The sequence below is a fragment of the Scyliorhinus canicula genome, chromosome 13 (genome assembly GCF_902713615.1).
Source record: "Scyliorhinus canicula chromosome 13, sScyCan1.1, whole genome shotgun sequence".
NCBI classification, from domain to species: domain Eukaryota; kingdom Metazoa; phylum Chordata; class Chondrichthyes; order Carcharhiniformes; family Scyliorhinidae; genus Scyliorhinus; species Scyliorhinus canicula.
This window is the reverse complement of record NC_052158.1, coordinates 153,650,723-153,668,485: the sequence shown is the minus strand read 5'-3', so window position 1 is coordinate 153,668,485 and position 17,763 is coordinate 153,650,723. Positions and strand designations below refer to the sequence as shown.

The window sequence follows — 17,763 nt, the reverse complement described above, 5'->3', positions numbered from 1 at the left end:
TTTTTTTCTGCATTGAATCCCTGCCCTCTTGGCCAGACTGCTGCCACCATGTCCCAGGTGGGCTTGGTGACCTTGTTGGAGGGCCTCGTGCCAACATGCAGGTGGATTGTGTCCCACCTCATCTCCATGGCATCCAGTAATCGAGTGAGGGCTCGCCCCGAGAATCTGGGAGCTGTTGTCGCCCCCCTGGTGTGAATGAGAATGAGTGCTGTGAAGCAATTTGAATCAAAGTACTTAGATTACTCCCGGGGCAGGTGAATCAGAGACTATGTGCCTCAGGCGAGGCCTCTTTCGTGTGGGGAAGGCATCTGGATCGCACCTCCCAAGTGTTCAGGGATCGCATCCATTTTCAAACCCAAAATGACACTTTGCTAATGCTACGGATCTAAATGTCCCTTTTAGAAGTTCTGTCGATGGATGATTTTGACCTGAAATGTTAACTCTGTTTCTCTCCACAGATGCTTCCAGACCTGCTGAATCTATCCAGCATTTTCTGTTTTTATTTCAGATTTCCGGCATCCGTAGTTTTTTGCTTTTGCTTCATCCAACCCTGTAGCTAAGCTTTAAGAACACACAGTGATCATGGATTACAGAGTCCATTGGGCCCATTATCATTCATTCATCCAGAGAAATCCCAGCATTCCACATTGCAGCCCCTTCAATTATTCCTGATTCTTGCTCCATCTATTAATCCTTATCTGTAAATTTATTCCAATTAACAGTTTTTTGAGAATATGAATTTTCAGACTTTAGGGGGGGGCGGTGGCATAGTAGTGTTGTCACCGGACCAGCAATCCAGGGGCGCAGGGTAATGCTCTGGGGTCCCTGGTTCGAATCCCACCATGGCAGATGGAATTCTAATTCAAAAGTACATCTGGAATTAAAGCGTTGTTGCTTGCCGTAAAAAAATGTTCTTCACTCCGTCTACAATTGCTAAGCCCTCCTTCTCAATCTGGGCATAATTCCATTACGCTTCTAAAAGCATCCTCGAGGCAAAGGCGATGGGGTGCTCTGAACCATCATCCATCTTGTGGGATGAAACAGCTCCTGTACCATCAGGGAACACATTACATGTGAGCACAATCAGTTTTTTCTGGGGCAAAGTGAACCAAAAGGTTCTGCAAGGTTTGCTTCACCAGTCAAGAAGCTTCCTTTTGGGGCTCCCTCGATTATCACAGCTGATGTTTCTTTAGTCGCTGGTGTGATGGTGCCAATGTTATATCTAAATTCAAAATGAATCTTCCATAATAATTTACCATCCCGAGGAAGGAATTGAGCTCACTACTGTTTTTGGGTGCGGGAATTTCCCGTACAGCCTTGACTTTTTCTTCCAGTGGATGTAATCCTGTCGCATCAAAGTGAAATCCTAGATACGTCCCTTCTGAGACCAGGAAAATACATTTTTCGGGTGTGAAGTTGAGCCCTGCATCCCGAAACCTCTTTAACACTTCCTCCAGGCGAGACATGTATTCTTCAGGGGTGGTGCCAGTAACTAGAACTCAAGGTAGACCATCAACTTGGAATTTCCCTGGAGGAGATTTTCCATTGTACGCTAGAAAATAGCGCAGACTGAAGCAATGGGAAAGGTCGTCTTGTGTGCTGAAGAATTCCCATGTGGATGTTTGCTTTAACATCTGGGACTCTTTGTCCAATTCCAGTTGCAAGCATGCATGACTAAGATCTAACTTTGAGTAGGTACAGACCCCACCAATTTGGTGTAGAGGTCCTTGACTTGAGGGAGTAGCTACCTATTGTTATGGGCTTAGGAGTAATTTATGACTTTGAATAAAAGAATGACTAAATGGCAGAAAGCAGAGAGTCAAGATGTACTGAGGGACGACACATCAGAGGGCTGTTATGGGCCAGGGTTTAGAGAGCACCAAAGTGTGTCATGAAGTTCACCTGACCCACAACTTTTACCAGATTGTGGTATGGGGAGCACATGGCCCACTCTACAGGTGTGGTACAGCAGAAATGGAAAAATATTTTTAAAAAGCAAAACAATGTTTATTCTATGAACTCCAGTTAACCTTTTTAAAAACATACAGTGAACATCATAGCAACTATTAATTCAAATACACCCCCCAAAGAATACAACATTAAGTAATCCTGTAAGCTTTCCTTTTAACATCCAGAAGACTTACAAAAAACAAAACCTTTAACAGAAGCACATCAGGTTAAAGTCACTACTGAAAACATTTATAATTCTAAATTCACCAAATGACCAAGCGATAGTCTTTTGATGGCAGACAGAACAGCAGTACACCTGCTTGGCCTGGCTTCAGCTCCAACACTGAAAACAAAACTTAAACACACCCTGCAGCAAACAGCCGAAAACGAAAGCTCCACCCCCTCTCTGACATCACTGCAGGAGTAAACAGCCATTTCTTAAAGGTACTCTCACTACAGATATTTATATGCACACCCATTTACAAACGTCCATTTACAAACATCCATTTACAAACACCCATTTCTTAAAGGTACTCTCACATGACACTATCAACCTGGGCAGCCTGATTTATGGTTAGTTTGTAGTCCCCAAAAATTCTTATCCAATGATCCCATTAGAGAAGGGGGACTATTGGTTTTGCCCGCTCGGAGAACTGAACTGGTTTGATAATGCACATTTCTTCTAATCTCTTAAATTCAGCTTCAACCTTCTAATGGAGGGCTTATGGCACTGAAGATCATGGACATTGAGTTCGGATTGACATAGATTTTGGCTTTAACGCCTTTGATCTGGCCCAGCTCCTTGTGAAAAACATCTTCATACTTTCTTAGAACATCGTGGGAGTATGCCATTGGAAAGTTAATGGATTTCCAGTCAATTGCGCCTAATCCTCTGTAACCAGTCTCTTCCCATCAGGCTGGGTCTGTGCCCTTCTCCAACAACCAAGAGCAGATCGGCTTCTTGCTCCTTATATGCCACTGGTGTTTTGGTGGCTCCAAGGATTTTCAACATTTCCCCAGAGTATGTTGAAAGTTTGACTGTTGTCCTGTTCGAACTTAAAGGTTGATTCGCGGTGGGGATTTATTGAAAGCTCGCTCTCCCACGACCATCACCAACGTCCCGCATTCAACCGATACACTGCATGGTCTTCTTCAGAGCTCTCCACTGTGTTCAGTGGCACTGTGGACTGAAGCCGCTGCTGTTGATATTTTACCTTGGCTCGTTTTGTCTCGACGTGGTTGGACGTGACACCTATGATTGCATTGAAAGCAGTCAAACACCCGATCACGCCAGATCTCTTGAAGATGAAATGAAATGAAATGAAAATCGCTTATTGTCACGAGTAGGCTTCAATGAAGTTACTGTGAAAAGCCCCTAGTCGCCACATTCCGGCGCCTGTCCGGGGAGGCTGGTACGGGAATCGAACCGTGCTGCTGGCCTGCTTGGTCTGCTTTCAAAGCCAGCGATTTAGCTGAGTGAGCTAAACCAGCCCCTATACTAAACCAGCCCCTATGGTCTCCCTCCACAACAAAAGCAGTTTTTTCCTCGGTCCTTTGACTCCGATCCGGTCCAGAGCACCGGGTCTGATTCTCTGCTAATCCCTCCGTGCACCTCGAGACCAAACCGTCCCATGATTGATACCTTCCCTTCAGACACACTTTGGAGCTCAGTGGCTCCTTGCACGGGGCACTCTGCCGCCTGAGCGATCGCGATCGCTTTTCCCAAAGTTATAGTGGCCTCAGCTGGGTGCTCTTCCTGACTATTAAAGTTATGGATCCCACAAATCAGCACGGTCCTGAACTTCCCTTAATAGTTCACTAAGCCAAGAACCTGAGTTCAAACACATTCTTACCATTTGTAGCTCCCTTGACAGCTCTCCCCGCACTGTACCTGGAAGGTGCGTTTGCTGTGCTTCAGGCCTGCCTCTGAAAATCTCTTTAACACTTGATCCAGGTTGTTGTGGTTACTCCTCCTCAGTTTTCCCTGTGATCAGGATAGCGTCCAAGTAAACTGCCACACGGGGAATCCCCGTAACAGATTGTCCACTACTGCCCTTTGAAAAATCGCCGGACTAGAAGACACCCCCAAAAACCAGATGGTTGTATTTGAATGTCTGTTGGGCATCAAAGAGTCTGAGAGGGAATTAAAGCCTCAATAATAATAATAATAATTCTTTGGCTTTCTGTGAAGTAATAGCTACTGCTTTCTACACCTCTGTCTGAGGCAATAGGTGTACGGGACAGGGGAGTAAAAAAACAGCAACTTTTCATTGTTTCTGTCTGGACTGCTCTTCAACTTCTAGGCAGAGGTGACTGAGAGGGGTGGGGGGTCTCAGATAGGGGGCCTCTGAAGGGTGGGGGTGTCTCTGATGGGGGTCTCTGACATGATGATGATCTTCTGATGAGGGGGTCTATGATGGGGGTTTCTGATGTGAGGTTGCTGATGGGATGGTCTCTGATATGTGGTCTCAGATATGGGGGTCTCTGATATGGGGGTCTCTGATATGGGGGTCTCTGATATGGGGGGTCTCTGATATGGGGGGTCTCTGATATGGGGGTCGCTGATATGGGGGGTCTCTGATATGGGGGTCTCTGATATGGGGGTCTATGATATGGGGGGTCTCAGATATGGGGTGTCTCTGATATGGGGGATCTCTGATATGGGGTGTCTCTGATATGGGGGGTCTCTGATATGGGGGTCTCTGATATGGGGGTCTCCGATATGTGGTCTCAGATATGGGAGGTCTCTGATATGGGGAGGGTCTCTGATATGGGGTTCTCTGATATGGGGGGTCTCTGATATGGGAGGTCTCTGATATGGGGGCTTCTGATATAGGGGATCTCTGATATGGGGGGTCTGTGATATGGGGGGTCTCTGATATGGGGGGGGTCTCTGATATGGGGGGGTATCTGATATAGGGGGGCTCTGATATAGGGGATCTCTGATATGGGGGGTCTATGATATGGGGGGTCTCTGATATGGGGGGTCTCTGATATGGGGTCTCTGGTGGTGGTCACTGATGGGGGTCACTGGTAGGGGTCTTTGTTGTGGAGGTCTCTGATGGGTTTCTCTGATATGGGTTCTGATGGAGTTCTCTGGTGGTGGGGTTTGGTGAGGTGGTCTGAATGGGGGATGGGGGCTGGGGGGGGGGGGGCGGGCAGGATTTGCATTATGGGGTGGAAGGGGGTCCTTTGATGGACTTTGGGGGCACCTAAATTAAATACCTACCCCTTGGCAAATCATGAGGCCCACTGGGTCAGGCCCATGCCGGTAAACACTTGCACCAATCCACGTCTGCATGAATCCCGGTCCAGACTGCCGGAGCATTATGGGTGTGTGGAGAGTCCAGCCCATTAATAGGATGCAAATAGATTCACATGACCCATTTGTATCCTCCCGCTGGCAACTTCCATGCTGGCACCAGGGAGGGGCCAAAGCACTGTAAGGCCGAGCCCAGGCTACAGGCGGTGGGCAGTGGAGGATCCCTTCCCTGATCTTTAATCTTTAACAGAGTTAAATGAATGAAGGTGGGAGGAATATTGTGGGAGGACTATTGTGAAAAGCAGATACAACAGCAACACTCTTATTGGACTAAATAGTATGTTTCTTTGCTGTTAGTTCGAACTGCATCACGGGAACAGGTAGAAATGATCCTAGCTTTGACAAAGAGTCACCCAGACTCGAAACGTTAGCTCCCTTCTCTCTCCCCAGGTGCTGGCAGACCTGCTGGGATTGTCCAACATTCTCTATTTTTGGTTCAGATCCAGCATCCACAGTAATTTGCTTTCAGCTGATTATAGAAATAATCTGGGCTTGAGGTCCTCACTGATTGGACAGCTTCATCAACAAAGCAGCACCCCCTCCTGGTGACAGTAACATCTTGACTGAGATTACACATGTAACCGTGGAAACAGCTGCAGAAAACAGCAGGAAATATGTTCATAAATTCATGAGATATAGGGGCAGAATTGGGCCATTCAGCCCATCAAGTCTGCTCCGCCATTCTATCATGGCTGATATGTTCCTCGTCTGCTACCTACAATGTTACAGGCCAAGAATATGCCCCAGCCAGAGCATCTCCTCCCTTGAACACGTGACCTAGGAATGGGAGCCGGCAAGTTAACCTCCCGAGCCTAACACCCTCAATGTGATCATGGCTGATCCCATCCTGGCCTCAACTCCACCATCCTGCCTGTTCTCCTTAACCCTTCAACCCATTAACAATTAAAAATCTGTCTAATCCCTCCTTAAATTTACTCACTGTCCCAGCAGCAATCAGACTCTGGGGTAGCGAATTCCACAGATTCACAACACTTTGGGAAAAGTAGGTCGGCATTCTCCGGTCGCCGATGCTGGAATTGCGTTCGGCGTTCGGCCGGAGAATCACCGTTTGCGACGGAAATGGGGGCGGCGCCGTTGCACGACGCTCCGCCATCTCCAAATCACTGTATTCTAGGAGTACACTGCACGCCGTATGGACGGCCTCAGGACGTTGTCTGAGGCTCTCCCCCCCGATGTTCCGCCCCCGACAGGCCGAGTTCCCGACGACGCCAGTCTCGTGCGCTGTTCATTGGCGGGAACTCGGCCTGGCAGCTGCAGACTCAGTCCAGCGCAGCCAGAGTCAGGGGAGAGTCGAACCATGGGCAGGGGGGACATTGGCAGGGGCTGCCGGCACTGTTGGGGGGTAGTCCGGGGTTGCAAACCAGCCAAAGGGAGCACTACTTGGCAGGTCTGGTCCGCACGCGGTCAGCGCCATGTCGCAGGATGCGGCCGTCGCAGTGCGCTTACGCGGCCATGGTCCCGGCAATTTTCCAGCCGTATCGACAGTGAGAGCCGGGTGCTCTACACTGCTTGGCTACTAGCCCCCAGCGTAAGGGAGGATTGGTGGCCATTTTTCCACGGATTTTCGGTCATAAAACGCCACCCTTCCCACGCCGGCATCAGGACATAGCCTGAAAGTCGAAGAATCCAGCCCATAGTTTCTCCTCAAAACTGTTTTAAATTTGCTACCTCTTATTCTAAGATTGCGACCTCTCATTTAAGAATCCCCACAAGAGGAAGCATCAGCTCCACATCTACTTTATCCATATCTTTTAGCACCTTGTTCACCTCGATTTGATCTTCCCTCATTCTTCTAAACTCTCGAGAGTATAGGCCTAAAATGCTCAATCTCTCCTCATATAACAAACACCTCAGGCAGGATTCTCCGGTCGCCAACGTCAAAATTGTGTTTGGAGATGGGCCGGAGAATCACCGTTTGCCCCGAAATCGGGGGCGGCGGCGCTTTTGCGGCATGTCGTCGGCACGGCCTCAGGATGTCACCTGCGGCCTTCTCCGATGCTCCGCCCCCCGATGGGCCGGGTTTTGTGAACCCAGCGTGGAGGCTGCGGATTGTATCCAGCACCGCCACAGTCGGGGGGGGGGGGGGGGGGGGGGGGGAGCTGTACCGCTGGCAGGGGTGGGCTTTGGTGGGGGCTGGGCACCCTGGTAGGGATGGCCCATGGGTGGCGAGGCTGGTTACAGGGGAGCAGTTTTTGGCAAGCCAGGTCCGCACGGAACCGCCGCCATGTTGCACAGCACAGCACGGGCGCTGCAGGTCGCCGCCGTGCGCATGTGCGGCCACAGACCTGGCAATTCTCCGGCTGTATCCCCAGGTAAAGCTGGCGTTTGATAAGGTTCCCCACGGTCGGCTATTGCAGAAAATACGGAGGCTGGGGATTGAGGGTGATTTAGAGATGTGGATCAGAAATTGGCTAGTTGAAAGAAGACAGAGAGTGGTAGTTGATGGGAAATGTTCAGAATGGAGTTCAGTTACGAGTGGCGTACCACAAGGATCTGTTCTGGGGCCGTTGCTTTTTGTCATTTTTATAAATGACCTAGAGGAGGGCGCAGAAGGATGGGTGAGTAAATTTGCAGACGACACTAAAGTCGGTGGAGTTGTAGACAGTGCGGAAGGATGTTGCAGGTTACAGAGGGACATAGATAAGCTGCAGAGCTGGGCTGAGAGGTGGCAAATGGAGTTTAATGTGGAGAAGTGTGAGGTGATTCACTTTGGAAAGAATAACAGGAATGCGGAATATTTGGCTAATGGTAAAATTCTTGGTAGTGTGGATGAGCAGAGGGATCTCGGTGTCCATGTACATAGATCCCTGAAAGTTGCCACCCAGGTTGATAGGGTTGTGAAGAAGGCCTATGGTGTGTTGGCCTTTATTGGTAGAGGGATTGTGTTCCGGAGCCATGAGATCATGTTGCAGTTGTACAAAACTCTAGTGCGGCCGCATTTGGAGTATTGCGTACAGTTCTGGTCGCCTCATTATAGGAAGGACGTGGAAGCTTTGGAACGGGTGCAGAGGAGATTTACCAGGATGTTGCCTGGTATGGAGGGAAAATCTTATGAGGAAAGGCTGATGGACTTGAGGTTGTTTTCGTTAGAGAGAAGAAGGTTAAGAGGTGACTTAATAGAGGCATACAAAATGATCAGAGGGTTAGATAGGGTGGACAGCGAGAGCCTTCTCCCGCGGATGGAGGTGGCTAGCATGAGGGGACATAGCCTTAAATTGAGGGGTAATAGATATAGGACAGAGGTCAGAGGTGGGTTTTTTACGCAAAGAGTGGTGAGGCCGTGGAATCCCCTACCTGCAACAGTAGTGAACTCGCCAACATTGAGGGCATTTAAAAGTTTATTGGATAAGCATATGGATGATAAGGGCATAGTGTAGGTTAGATGGCCTTTAGTTTTTTTTCCATGTCGGTGCAACATCGAGGGCCGAAGGGCCTGTACTGCGCTGTATCGTTCTATGTTCTATGTACACTGCGCGGCTGCTAGCCCCTCCACTGGACGGAGGGTCGGTGCAGTTTTTGCGCCATTCTTCTGGCGTAAAACGACACTGTTCCCACGGTTAGTCTGCAAGTTGGACAATCCAGCCCCTCATCTCTGGAATCTTAAAATAGCTTTCAGATGGTGAAACTGCTTAAGACTGAAATGAATGAACAAACAATTCAGGGAATAGAGAAATGTACAGATATAAGAAAAGAACCGGGACAATCAGTGGGCATTTCTGTCACTGCAAGGACACAGATAACAGCACAGTGATGTATGTCCGCTTGTATTCAAATACCATTAACCACCTCTCCTCAGTTTTTTTGAGAATTTTATTTGATTCAGTGCTTTTAAGGTTCAATAAATTAATATTTTAGATTTGTATAAATTTATTATAATTCAGGACAATGCAACAACATCGGAAAACCTTGACACTCCATACCACAGAAGCAATCATTTGAAGAGGACCCTTGACCTCTGCTCTCCATTATAGATTACAAGTTGATTGAAAAATAGCATTAATTCCTGAACCTGACCCCAACTCACCGCCGTGGCACCACCTTGAACCCTCCCCCCCCCCCCCCCCCCCCTCAAAAAACAGACACAGCATGGCCTATATGGAACCCTGGTCCATTGTAAATAGGTGACTCTTAAAGCCCTCTGAAGCATTAGAGAGTTTCACTGCCCCCATCTTAAATAAATTAGGGGTTGGCCAATAAACGTGGCCTTGTCATAATCACGTGAAGCTAAAGAGCAAAATGAACAGAAAATGAACATACATTCCAAAAATATTCTTGTGTCAATCGCTGGATGAAGATTTAAATCGCAGCCTGTTCTTATCCAACATATAGATTTTCCATCACTGTCATGTTGTAAGGAGGGGGGTTCACAGGGAACTGTTGCTGGGGGACGGGCTGTACAGGCGGGTTGTTGTACATCACAATCACCGGCTGAAAACAAACAATAAACAGATTGTGATTGAGCAGAATGAGCCAGTGAGTTCATCATATCTTGGCCGCCTTTCCAAAACCATTGGGCCCGTTAATTTCCGCACTGGGGCAATGATGTTTGTGCCAGCTCTCTGCCAGTGCAATCGACAAGGTTGCCTTTATTGGACCACTCCACTCACACTGTCTGTTCCTGGAGAGATTTGCTTGCCTGTAAAGACTCACATTTCAACCATTCTTCACATTCCAGTCTGTAATTAACTTGTAATTGTGTCTCTCCTTTATAAGCTGTGACTGTGAATGTGCCTCCACTTCACCTGATGAAAGACTGACGCTCCGAAAGCTTGTGATTTCAAATAAACCCGTTGGACTTTAACCTGGTGTTGTGACATTTCTTACTGTGCCCACCCCAGTCCAGCGCCGGCATCGCCACATCATGTTTAATGGTGGCACAACATTAGGGGGAGCACTTCTTGCACTAGCACAGATGAGGAAATCTATCTCTGAATTGCTGGAAATAGTTTATCTTCAGTGAAAAAGCCTGAATTTCATCAATAACTGCATTTTATTAATATAGTTTTCAACATCTGACTGAATATGATGGACCTTATTTTGGAGCTCAATTTATGCTGGAGAGTTTTATTTACTCACCCGATGAAGGAGCTGCGCTCCGAAAGCTAGTGATTCCAAACAAACCTGTTGGACTTTAACCTGGTGTTGTCAGACGTTTCACTGTGCACACCCCCCCAGTCCGACGCCGGCATCTCCACATCACACTTTTATTTAAGGTAGGGAATTGCAAATGATTCTACCATTTTCCAATCGCATACCCCGATTTTGGTGTCGGAGGATCTCGCCCCTATCTTTGTAGGAGTGACATACATGACGTGTGCATGTAGATATTTAATGGACATTGGTGAATTTTATGTAATGACCAAAGCCTGGATAACGAATCATGTTCTAAGTGACAGACAGTTGTTTGAATAAGTCAAACTGAGAATAAGAAATAAGAGGGAAAGAGGGATTAAACCATTGATAAGAATTTCTTTAAGAATAAGCCTTCTTGGTTGAAGTACTGTTCTGAATCTTTGCTCTAAGAAATTCAAAACCATCTACTGGTTTTCTAATCTTTTCTTATGTTTTTATTTATGTTTTGATGGATTATTTGATCTGAGCTATGATTTATTTTTATGTAAGAGAATCAAGATGAATAATTAACAGTAAAGTTGTATTTTAGAGGTTAGCACTGCTGCCTCACGGCGCCGAGGTCCCAGGTTCGATCCCGGCCCTGGTTCACTGTCCGTGTGGAGTTTCTCCCCGTGTTTGCGTGGGTTTCACCCCCACAACCCAAAGATGTGCAAGTAGGTGGATTGGCCACACTAAATTGCCCCTTAATTAGAAAATATGAATTGGGTACTTTAAATTTAAAAAAAGAAAGTTGTATTTTTCGGACATCTTCAATAACCGGACCTGGGACTCTTATTTTGAAGATAAATAAGAGATTGTTTCAGGTCCCCTGGATTGTTTCCCGTCATCCCTCCTCCTCCAGTTGCTGATCCTGGAGGCGATCAGAGCGTCCTGTGCGCGTTGGACCTGGCGCACACGTCGTGCGACCTCCCATGCCTGCCCGGGCCCCATGTCCTGCCGATTCTCCTCCGTATCCTCTTCGTCGGGCGAGGCCTGACGTTCATCCTCCTCCTCCAGCACATCGCTCCTCTGCTGCGTGATGTTGTGGAGGACGCAGCAGGTAACCACAATGTGGGCGACCCTCTTAGCGTCATACTGGAGGGCCCCTCCAGAGCGGTCCAGGCACCTGAACTGCATCTTCAGGAGGCCGAAGCGCTGCTCGATCAGGTTCCTGGTCGCTGCATAGGCGTCATTGTAGCGAGTCTCTGAGTTGGTCCGTGTCCGTGTTAGGTGTCACCAGCCAGGACCGCAGTGGATAACCCTTGTCACCCAGGAGCCAACATCCCAGCCAGGAGGGGCATCTTGAACATGTCAGGAATAATCGCGTGTTCCAGGATGAAGGCGTCATGCACACTGCCTGAGTATCGGGTGAAGGCGTGTATGATGCGCAGCTGATGGTCACTTATCAACTGCACGTTCATCAAGTGTAACCCCTTTCAGTTGGTGTCGAACGGCCTGTCACCTGCAGGTGCTCATGGGGGGACATGCATCCCGTCGGTCACCCTCTGGACCTGGGGTCCGGGCATCCTAGTTGTCCACGTTGAAATGGATGTATTGAGCCAACAGGGCATATATGGTTTCCATGATGCGCAGATGCAACTGTGCACTGAGGTCTGTAAGATCACGGACAGGTCCCCACTCGGCGCCTGGAAGGACCCTGTCATGTAAGGGGGTGTGGGGCGATCGGACCCCGGGGTGCCCCCACGGTGGCCTGGCCCGCGATCGGGGCCAACCAATCGGCGGGCGGGCCAGTGCCATGGGGGCACACTTTTTCTTCCGCCGCCGCCACGGCCTCCACCATGGCGGAGGCGGAAGAGACCCCCCTAGCGCGCATGCGCCGGTGGTGACGTCAGCGGCCACTGACGCTCCGGCGCATGCGCAGACTCACGCCGCCCGGCAAAGGCCTTTCGGTAAGCCCCGACGCCGGCGGGTGGGCGCCAAAGGCCATTGTCGCCGGTTTTGGCGACAGTCGGCATAGCGGGAGCCAGTCCGGCGCGGGCCTAGCCCCTAAAGGTGCGGAGAATTCCGATACGCCGGGACCCCCCGCCCCGCCGGGTAGGGGAGAATTTCGCCCCAGGAGTTTATGTTATGAAGAGAGATTGAGCAGTTTAGGCCGATACTCTCTAGAGATTAGATGAATGAGGGGAGATCAAATTGAGGTATGTAGGATGATAAAAGGAATGGGTAAAGTTGACGGGGAGCGGATGCCTCCTCTCATGGGCCAATCTAGAACGAGAGATTGTAGTCTCAGGATATGGGGTAGCAAATTTAAAATAGAGATGAGGAGAAACTATTTCTCCGAAAAGGTTGTGGATCTGTGGAATTTGCTACCCCAGAGTGCAGTGGATGCTGGGACAGTCAATAAATTTAAGGAGGGGTTAGACAGATTTTTAATTAGCAATGGGTTGAAGGGTTATAGAGAACGGGGAGGATGGAGGCGTTGAGGCCATGATGAGATCAGCCTTGATTGTATTGAACGCTGGAGCAGGCTCGAGAGGCTAAATTGCTAATTCTTATATTCTAAGAAATGACCATTCCATCTAATTCCACCTCCCAGCTCTTGGCCTGTATCCCGATAGGTAACAGCACCTCAAGCACAAATCTGGTGTTCTTGATTAATAAGGGGATTTCTTGATGTAAAAGGGGATCGGGGTTACGGGGTGAAGGCAGGAGAATGAGGATGAGGGGCATTCAGCCATGATTGAATGGTGGAGCAGACTCAATGGACCAAATGGCCTAATTCGGCTCCTGTATCTTATGATCTTATGGGTACAAACATGCTTTCCTAAAATGAGAAAGAGAGCTAATTTACACCAGTAAATACTCAGACGCAATCGAGTCTTAAATCGAGCCATTACGTAACTTACCACTGGTGGTGCACAGCAACCATTCATAGCTTTACAGTTGAAGCTTGAAACTGCAATGGATATTGCTGCATTGAGCAGGGTCAGCACCAAAAGTATAGCCACACATGGAATTAGAACCTGTGATGTGTCAAACACAAATAAATTAGGTTGGACAGAAAACGTTAAACAGTATTAAATTTCACTAGCTCAGTAAGAATATAATTTTACACTTACTGAAGAAAAGCAGAATATTAGGTACACTGGAACTGTAAGGTTGCTGGAATACAATATTATTGCTGGTAAGCAGGAAATGGCACTGACGATGTTCATGGCTAAGCAAGCTCTAATCTGGAAGTTTAAAAAAAGTATTAAAACCATGAGGAGCAATGAAAGGAGGACAAGTTTGAAATGAATTATTCTTATTCCAGTCTATTTGAAACGTACCCATCTCATTGAATCCACACAAACCCATTCAATGTCACACTTTCGGAATGATGTAGAGATGCCGGCGTTGGACTGGGGTGAGCACAGTAAGAAGTCTTACAACACCAGGTTAAAGTCCAACAGGTTTGTTTCAAAAACTAGCTTTCGGAGCACTGCTCCTTCCTCAGGTGAATGAAGAGGTATGTTCCAGAAACATATATATAGGCAAATTCAAAGATGCCAGATGATGCTTAGAATGCAAGCATTAGCAGGTAATTGAATCTTTACAGATCCCGAGATTGGGGTAACCTCAGGCAGGAAAGGATGTCCCGAAGCGTGGTACATTGGCGAGACCATGCAGGCGCTGCGACAACGAATGAACGGACATCGCGCGGCAATCACCAGGCAGGAATGTTCTCTTCCAGTCGGGGAACACTTCAGCAGTCAAGGGCATTCAGCCTCTGATCTCCGGGTAAGCGTTCTCCAAGGCGGCCTTCAGGACCCGCGACAACGCAGAATCGCCGAGCAGAAACTTATAGCCAAGTTCCACACACATGAGTGCGGCCTCAACCGGGACCTGGGATTCATATCGCATTACATTCATCCCCCACCATCTGGCCTGGGCTTGCGAAATCCTACCAACTGTCCTGGCTTGAGACAATTCACACCTCTTTAACCTGGGGTTACCCCTATCTCTGGATCTGTAAAGATTCAATTACCTGCTACTGCTCACATTCTAAGCATTGTAGTGTTTGAAACAAACATGTTGGACTTTAACCTAGTGTTGTAAGACTTCTTACTGTGCATAGGTTTTGGAAAGGGTTCAGTAGTGATTTACGAGAATGGTTCCAGGGATGAGCAATTTCATTTACTCAAATAGACTGGAGAAGCTGAATTTCTTTGTTGAGGTTTTCAATTGGATGAATTGTTTTGATGGAGTAACATAGAACATATAGAACATAGAACGATACAGCGCAGTACAGGCCCTTCGGCCCTCAATGTTGCACCGACATGGAAAAAACTAAAGGCCATCTAACCTACACTATGCCCTTATCATCCATATGCTTATCCAATAAACTTTTAAATGCCCTCAATGTTGGCGAGTTCACTACTGTTGCAGGTAGGGCATTCCACGGCCTCACCACACTTTGCGTAAAAAACCCACCTCTGACCTCTGTCCTATATCTATTACCCCTCAATTTAAGGCTATGTCCCCTCGTGCTAGCCACCTCCATCCGCGGGAGAAGGCTCTCGCTGTCCACCATATCTAACCCTCTGATCATTTTGTATGCCTCTATTAGGTCACCTCTTAACCTTCTTCTCTCTAACGAAAACAACCTCAAGTCCATCAGCCTTTCCTCATAAGATTTTCCCTCCATACCAGGCAACATCCTGGTAAATCTCCTCTGCACCCGTTCCAAAGCTTCCACGTCCTTCCTATAATGAGGTGACCAGAACTGTACGCAATACTCCAAATGCGGCAGTACTAGAGTTTTGTACAACTGCAACATAACCTCATGGCTCCGGAACTCAATCCCTCTACCAATAAAGGCCATCACACCATAGGCCTTCTTCACAACCCTATCAACCTGGGTGGCAACTTTCAGGGATCTATGTACATGGACACCGAGATCCCTCTGCTCATCCACACTACCAAGAATTTTACCATTAGCCAAATATTCCTTATTCCTGTTATTCTTTCCAAAGTGAATCACCTCACACTTCTCCACATTAAACTCCATTTGCCACCTCTCAGCCCAGCTCTGCAGCTTATCTATGTCCCTCTGTAACCTGCAACATCCTTCCGCACTGTCTACAACTCCACCGACTTTAGTGTCGTCTGCAAATTTACTCACCCTTCTGCGCCCTCCTCTAGGTCATTTATAAAAATGACAAACAGCAACGGCCCCAGAACAGATCCTTGTGGTACGCCACTCGTAACTGAACTCCATTCTGAACATTTGCCATCAACCACCACCCTCTGTCTTCTTTCAACTAGCCAATTTCTGATCCACATCTCTAAATCACCCTCAATCCCCAGCCTCCGTATTTTCTGCAATAGCCGACCGTGGGGAACCTTATCAAACGCTTTACTGAAACCCAAATCCACCACATCAACTGCTCTACCCTCGTCTACCTGTTCAGTCACCTTCTCAAAGAACTCAATATGGTTTGTGAGGCATGACCTACCCTTCACAAAACCATGCTGACTATCCCTAATCATATTATTCCTATCTAGATGATTATAAATCGTATCTTTTATAATCCTCTCCAAGACTTTACCCACCACAGACGTTAGGCTCACCGGCCTATAGTTACCGGGGTTATCTCTACACCCCTTCTTGAACAAAGGGACCACATTTGCTATCCTCCAGTCCTCTGGCACTATTCTGTAGCCAATGATGACCTAAAAATCAAAGCCAAAGGCTCAGCAATCTCTTCCCTGGCTTCCCAGAGAATCCTAGGATAAATCCCATCAGGCCCCGGGGACTTATCTATTTTCACCTTGTCCAGAATTGCCAACACTTCTTCCCTACGCACCTCAATGCCATCTATTCTAATAGCCTGGGTCTCAGCATTCTCCTCCACAATATTATCTTTTTCCTGAGTGAATACTGACGAAAAGTATTCATTTAGTATCTCGCTTATCTCCTCAGCCTCCACACACAACTTCCCACTACTGTCCTTGACTGGCCCTACTCTTACCCTAGTCATTCTTTTATTCCTGACATACCTATAGAAAGCTTTTGGGTTTTCCTTGATCCTACCTGCCAAAGACTTCTCATGTCCCCTCCTTGCTCATCTTAGCTCTCTCTTTAGATCCTTCCTCGCTTCCCTGTAACTATCAAGCACCCCAACTGAAACTTCACGCCTCATCTTCACATAGGCCTCCTTTTTCCTCTTAACAAGAGATTCCACTTCTTTGGTAAACCACGGTTCCCTCGCTCTACCCTTTCCTCCCTGTCTGACTGGTACGTACTGATCAAGAACACGCAATAGCTGTTCCTTGAACAAGCTCCACATATCCAGTGTGCCCAACCCTTGCAGCCTACTTCTCCAACCTACACATCCTAAGTCATGTCTAATGGCATCATAATTGCCCTTCCCCCAGCTATAACTCTTGCCCTGCGGGGTATACTTATCCCTTTCCATCACTAATGTAAAGGTCACCGAATTGTGGTCACTGTCTCCAAAGTGTTCACCTACCTCCAGATCTAACACCTGGCCTGGTTCATTACCCAAAACCAAATCCAAAGTGGCCTCACCTCTTGTTGGCCTGTCAACATATTGTGTCAGAAAACCCTCCTGCACACATTGTACAAAGAACGACCCATCCAATGTACTCGAACTATATCTTTTCCAGTCAATATTAGGAAAGTTAAAGTCTCCCATAACAACTACCCTGTTACTTTCGCTCTTTTCCAGAATCATCTTCGCCATCCTTTCCTCTACATCTCTAGAACTATTAGGTGGCCTATAGAAAACTCCCAGCAGTGTGACCTCTCCTTTCCTGTTTCTAACCTCAGCCCATACTACCTCGGAAGAAGAGTCCCCATCTTGCATCCTTTCTGCCACCATAATACTGTCCTTGACTAGCAGTGCCACACCTCCCCCTCTTTTGCCCCCTTCTCTGACCTTACTAAAGCACCTAAACCCCGGAACCTGCAACAACCATTCCTGTCCCTGCTCTATCCATGTCTCTGAAATGGCCACAACATCGAAGTCCCAGGTACCAACCCATGCTGCCAGTTCCCCTACCTTATTTCGTATACTCCTGGCATTGAAATAGACACACTTCAAACCACCGACCTGAACACTGCCGCCCTCCTGCGAAGTCAAATCTGTGCTCCTGACCTCTCTACTCTCAATCTCTCGCACCCCAAAACTATAATCCAGGTTCCCATGCCCCTGCTGAATTAGTTTAAACCCTCCCCAAAGAGTACTAACAAATCTCCCCCCCAGGATATTGGTGCCCCTTAGGTTCAGATGTAGACCATCCTGTCTATAGAGGTCCCACCTTCCCCAGAAAGAGCCCCAGTTATCCAGAAATCTGAATCCCTCCCGCCTGCACCACCCCTGTAGCCACGT

At 47.8% G+C, this 17,763-nt stretch overlaps 2 protein-coding genes across 3 annotated transcripts in view; one reads left to right on the top strand and one right to left on the bottom strand.

Annotated features, from left to right (window-relative positions):
* The window catches only part of LOC119975466 (membrane-spanning 4-domains subfamily A member 8-like), a 252,233-nt gene that overhangs the window by 70,170 nt on the left and 164,300 nt on the right, over positions 1-17,763 (top strand). The window lies entirely within an intron of this gene.
* LOC119975468 (membrane-spanning 4-domains subfamily A member 8-like) overlaps positions 9,351-17,763 on the bottom strand; it is a 31,879-nt gene continuing 23,466 nt past the window's right edge. For both annotated transcript variants that reach the window (XM_038815161.1, XM_038815160.1), the window contains exons 5-7: positions 13,486-13,599; positions 13,273-13,389; positions 9,351-9,721 (exon numbers count right to left, since the gene is read on the bottom strand). In XM_038815161.1, the coding sequence (XP_038671089.1) occupies positions 9,608-9,721; positions 13,273-13,389; positions 13,486-13,599 (345 nt within the window). In that variant the 3' untranslated portion in view covers positions 9,351-9,607. The remainder of the gene's footprint in view (positions 9,722-13,272; positions 13,390-13,485; positions 13,600-17,763) is intronic.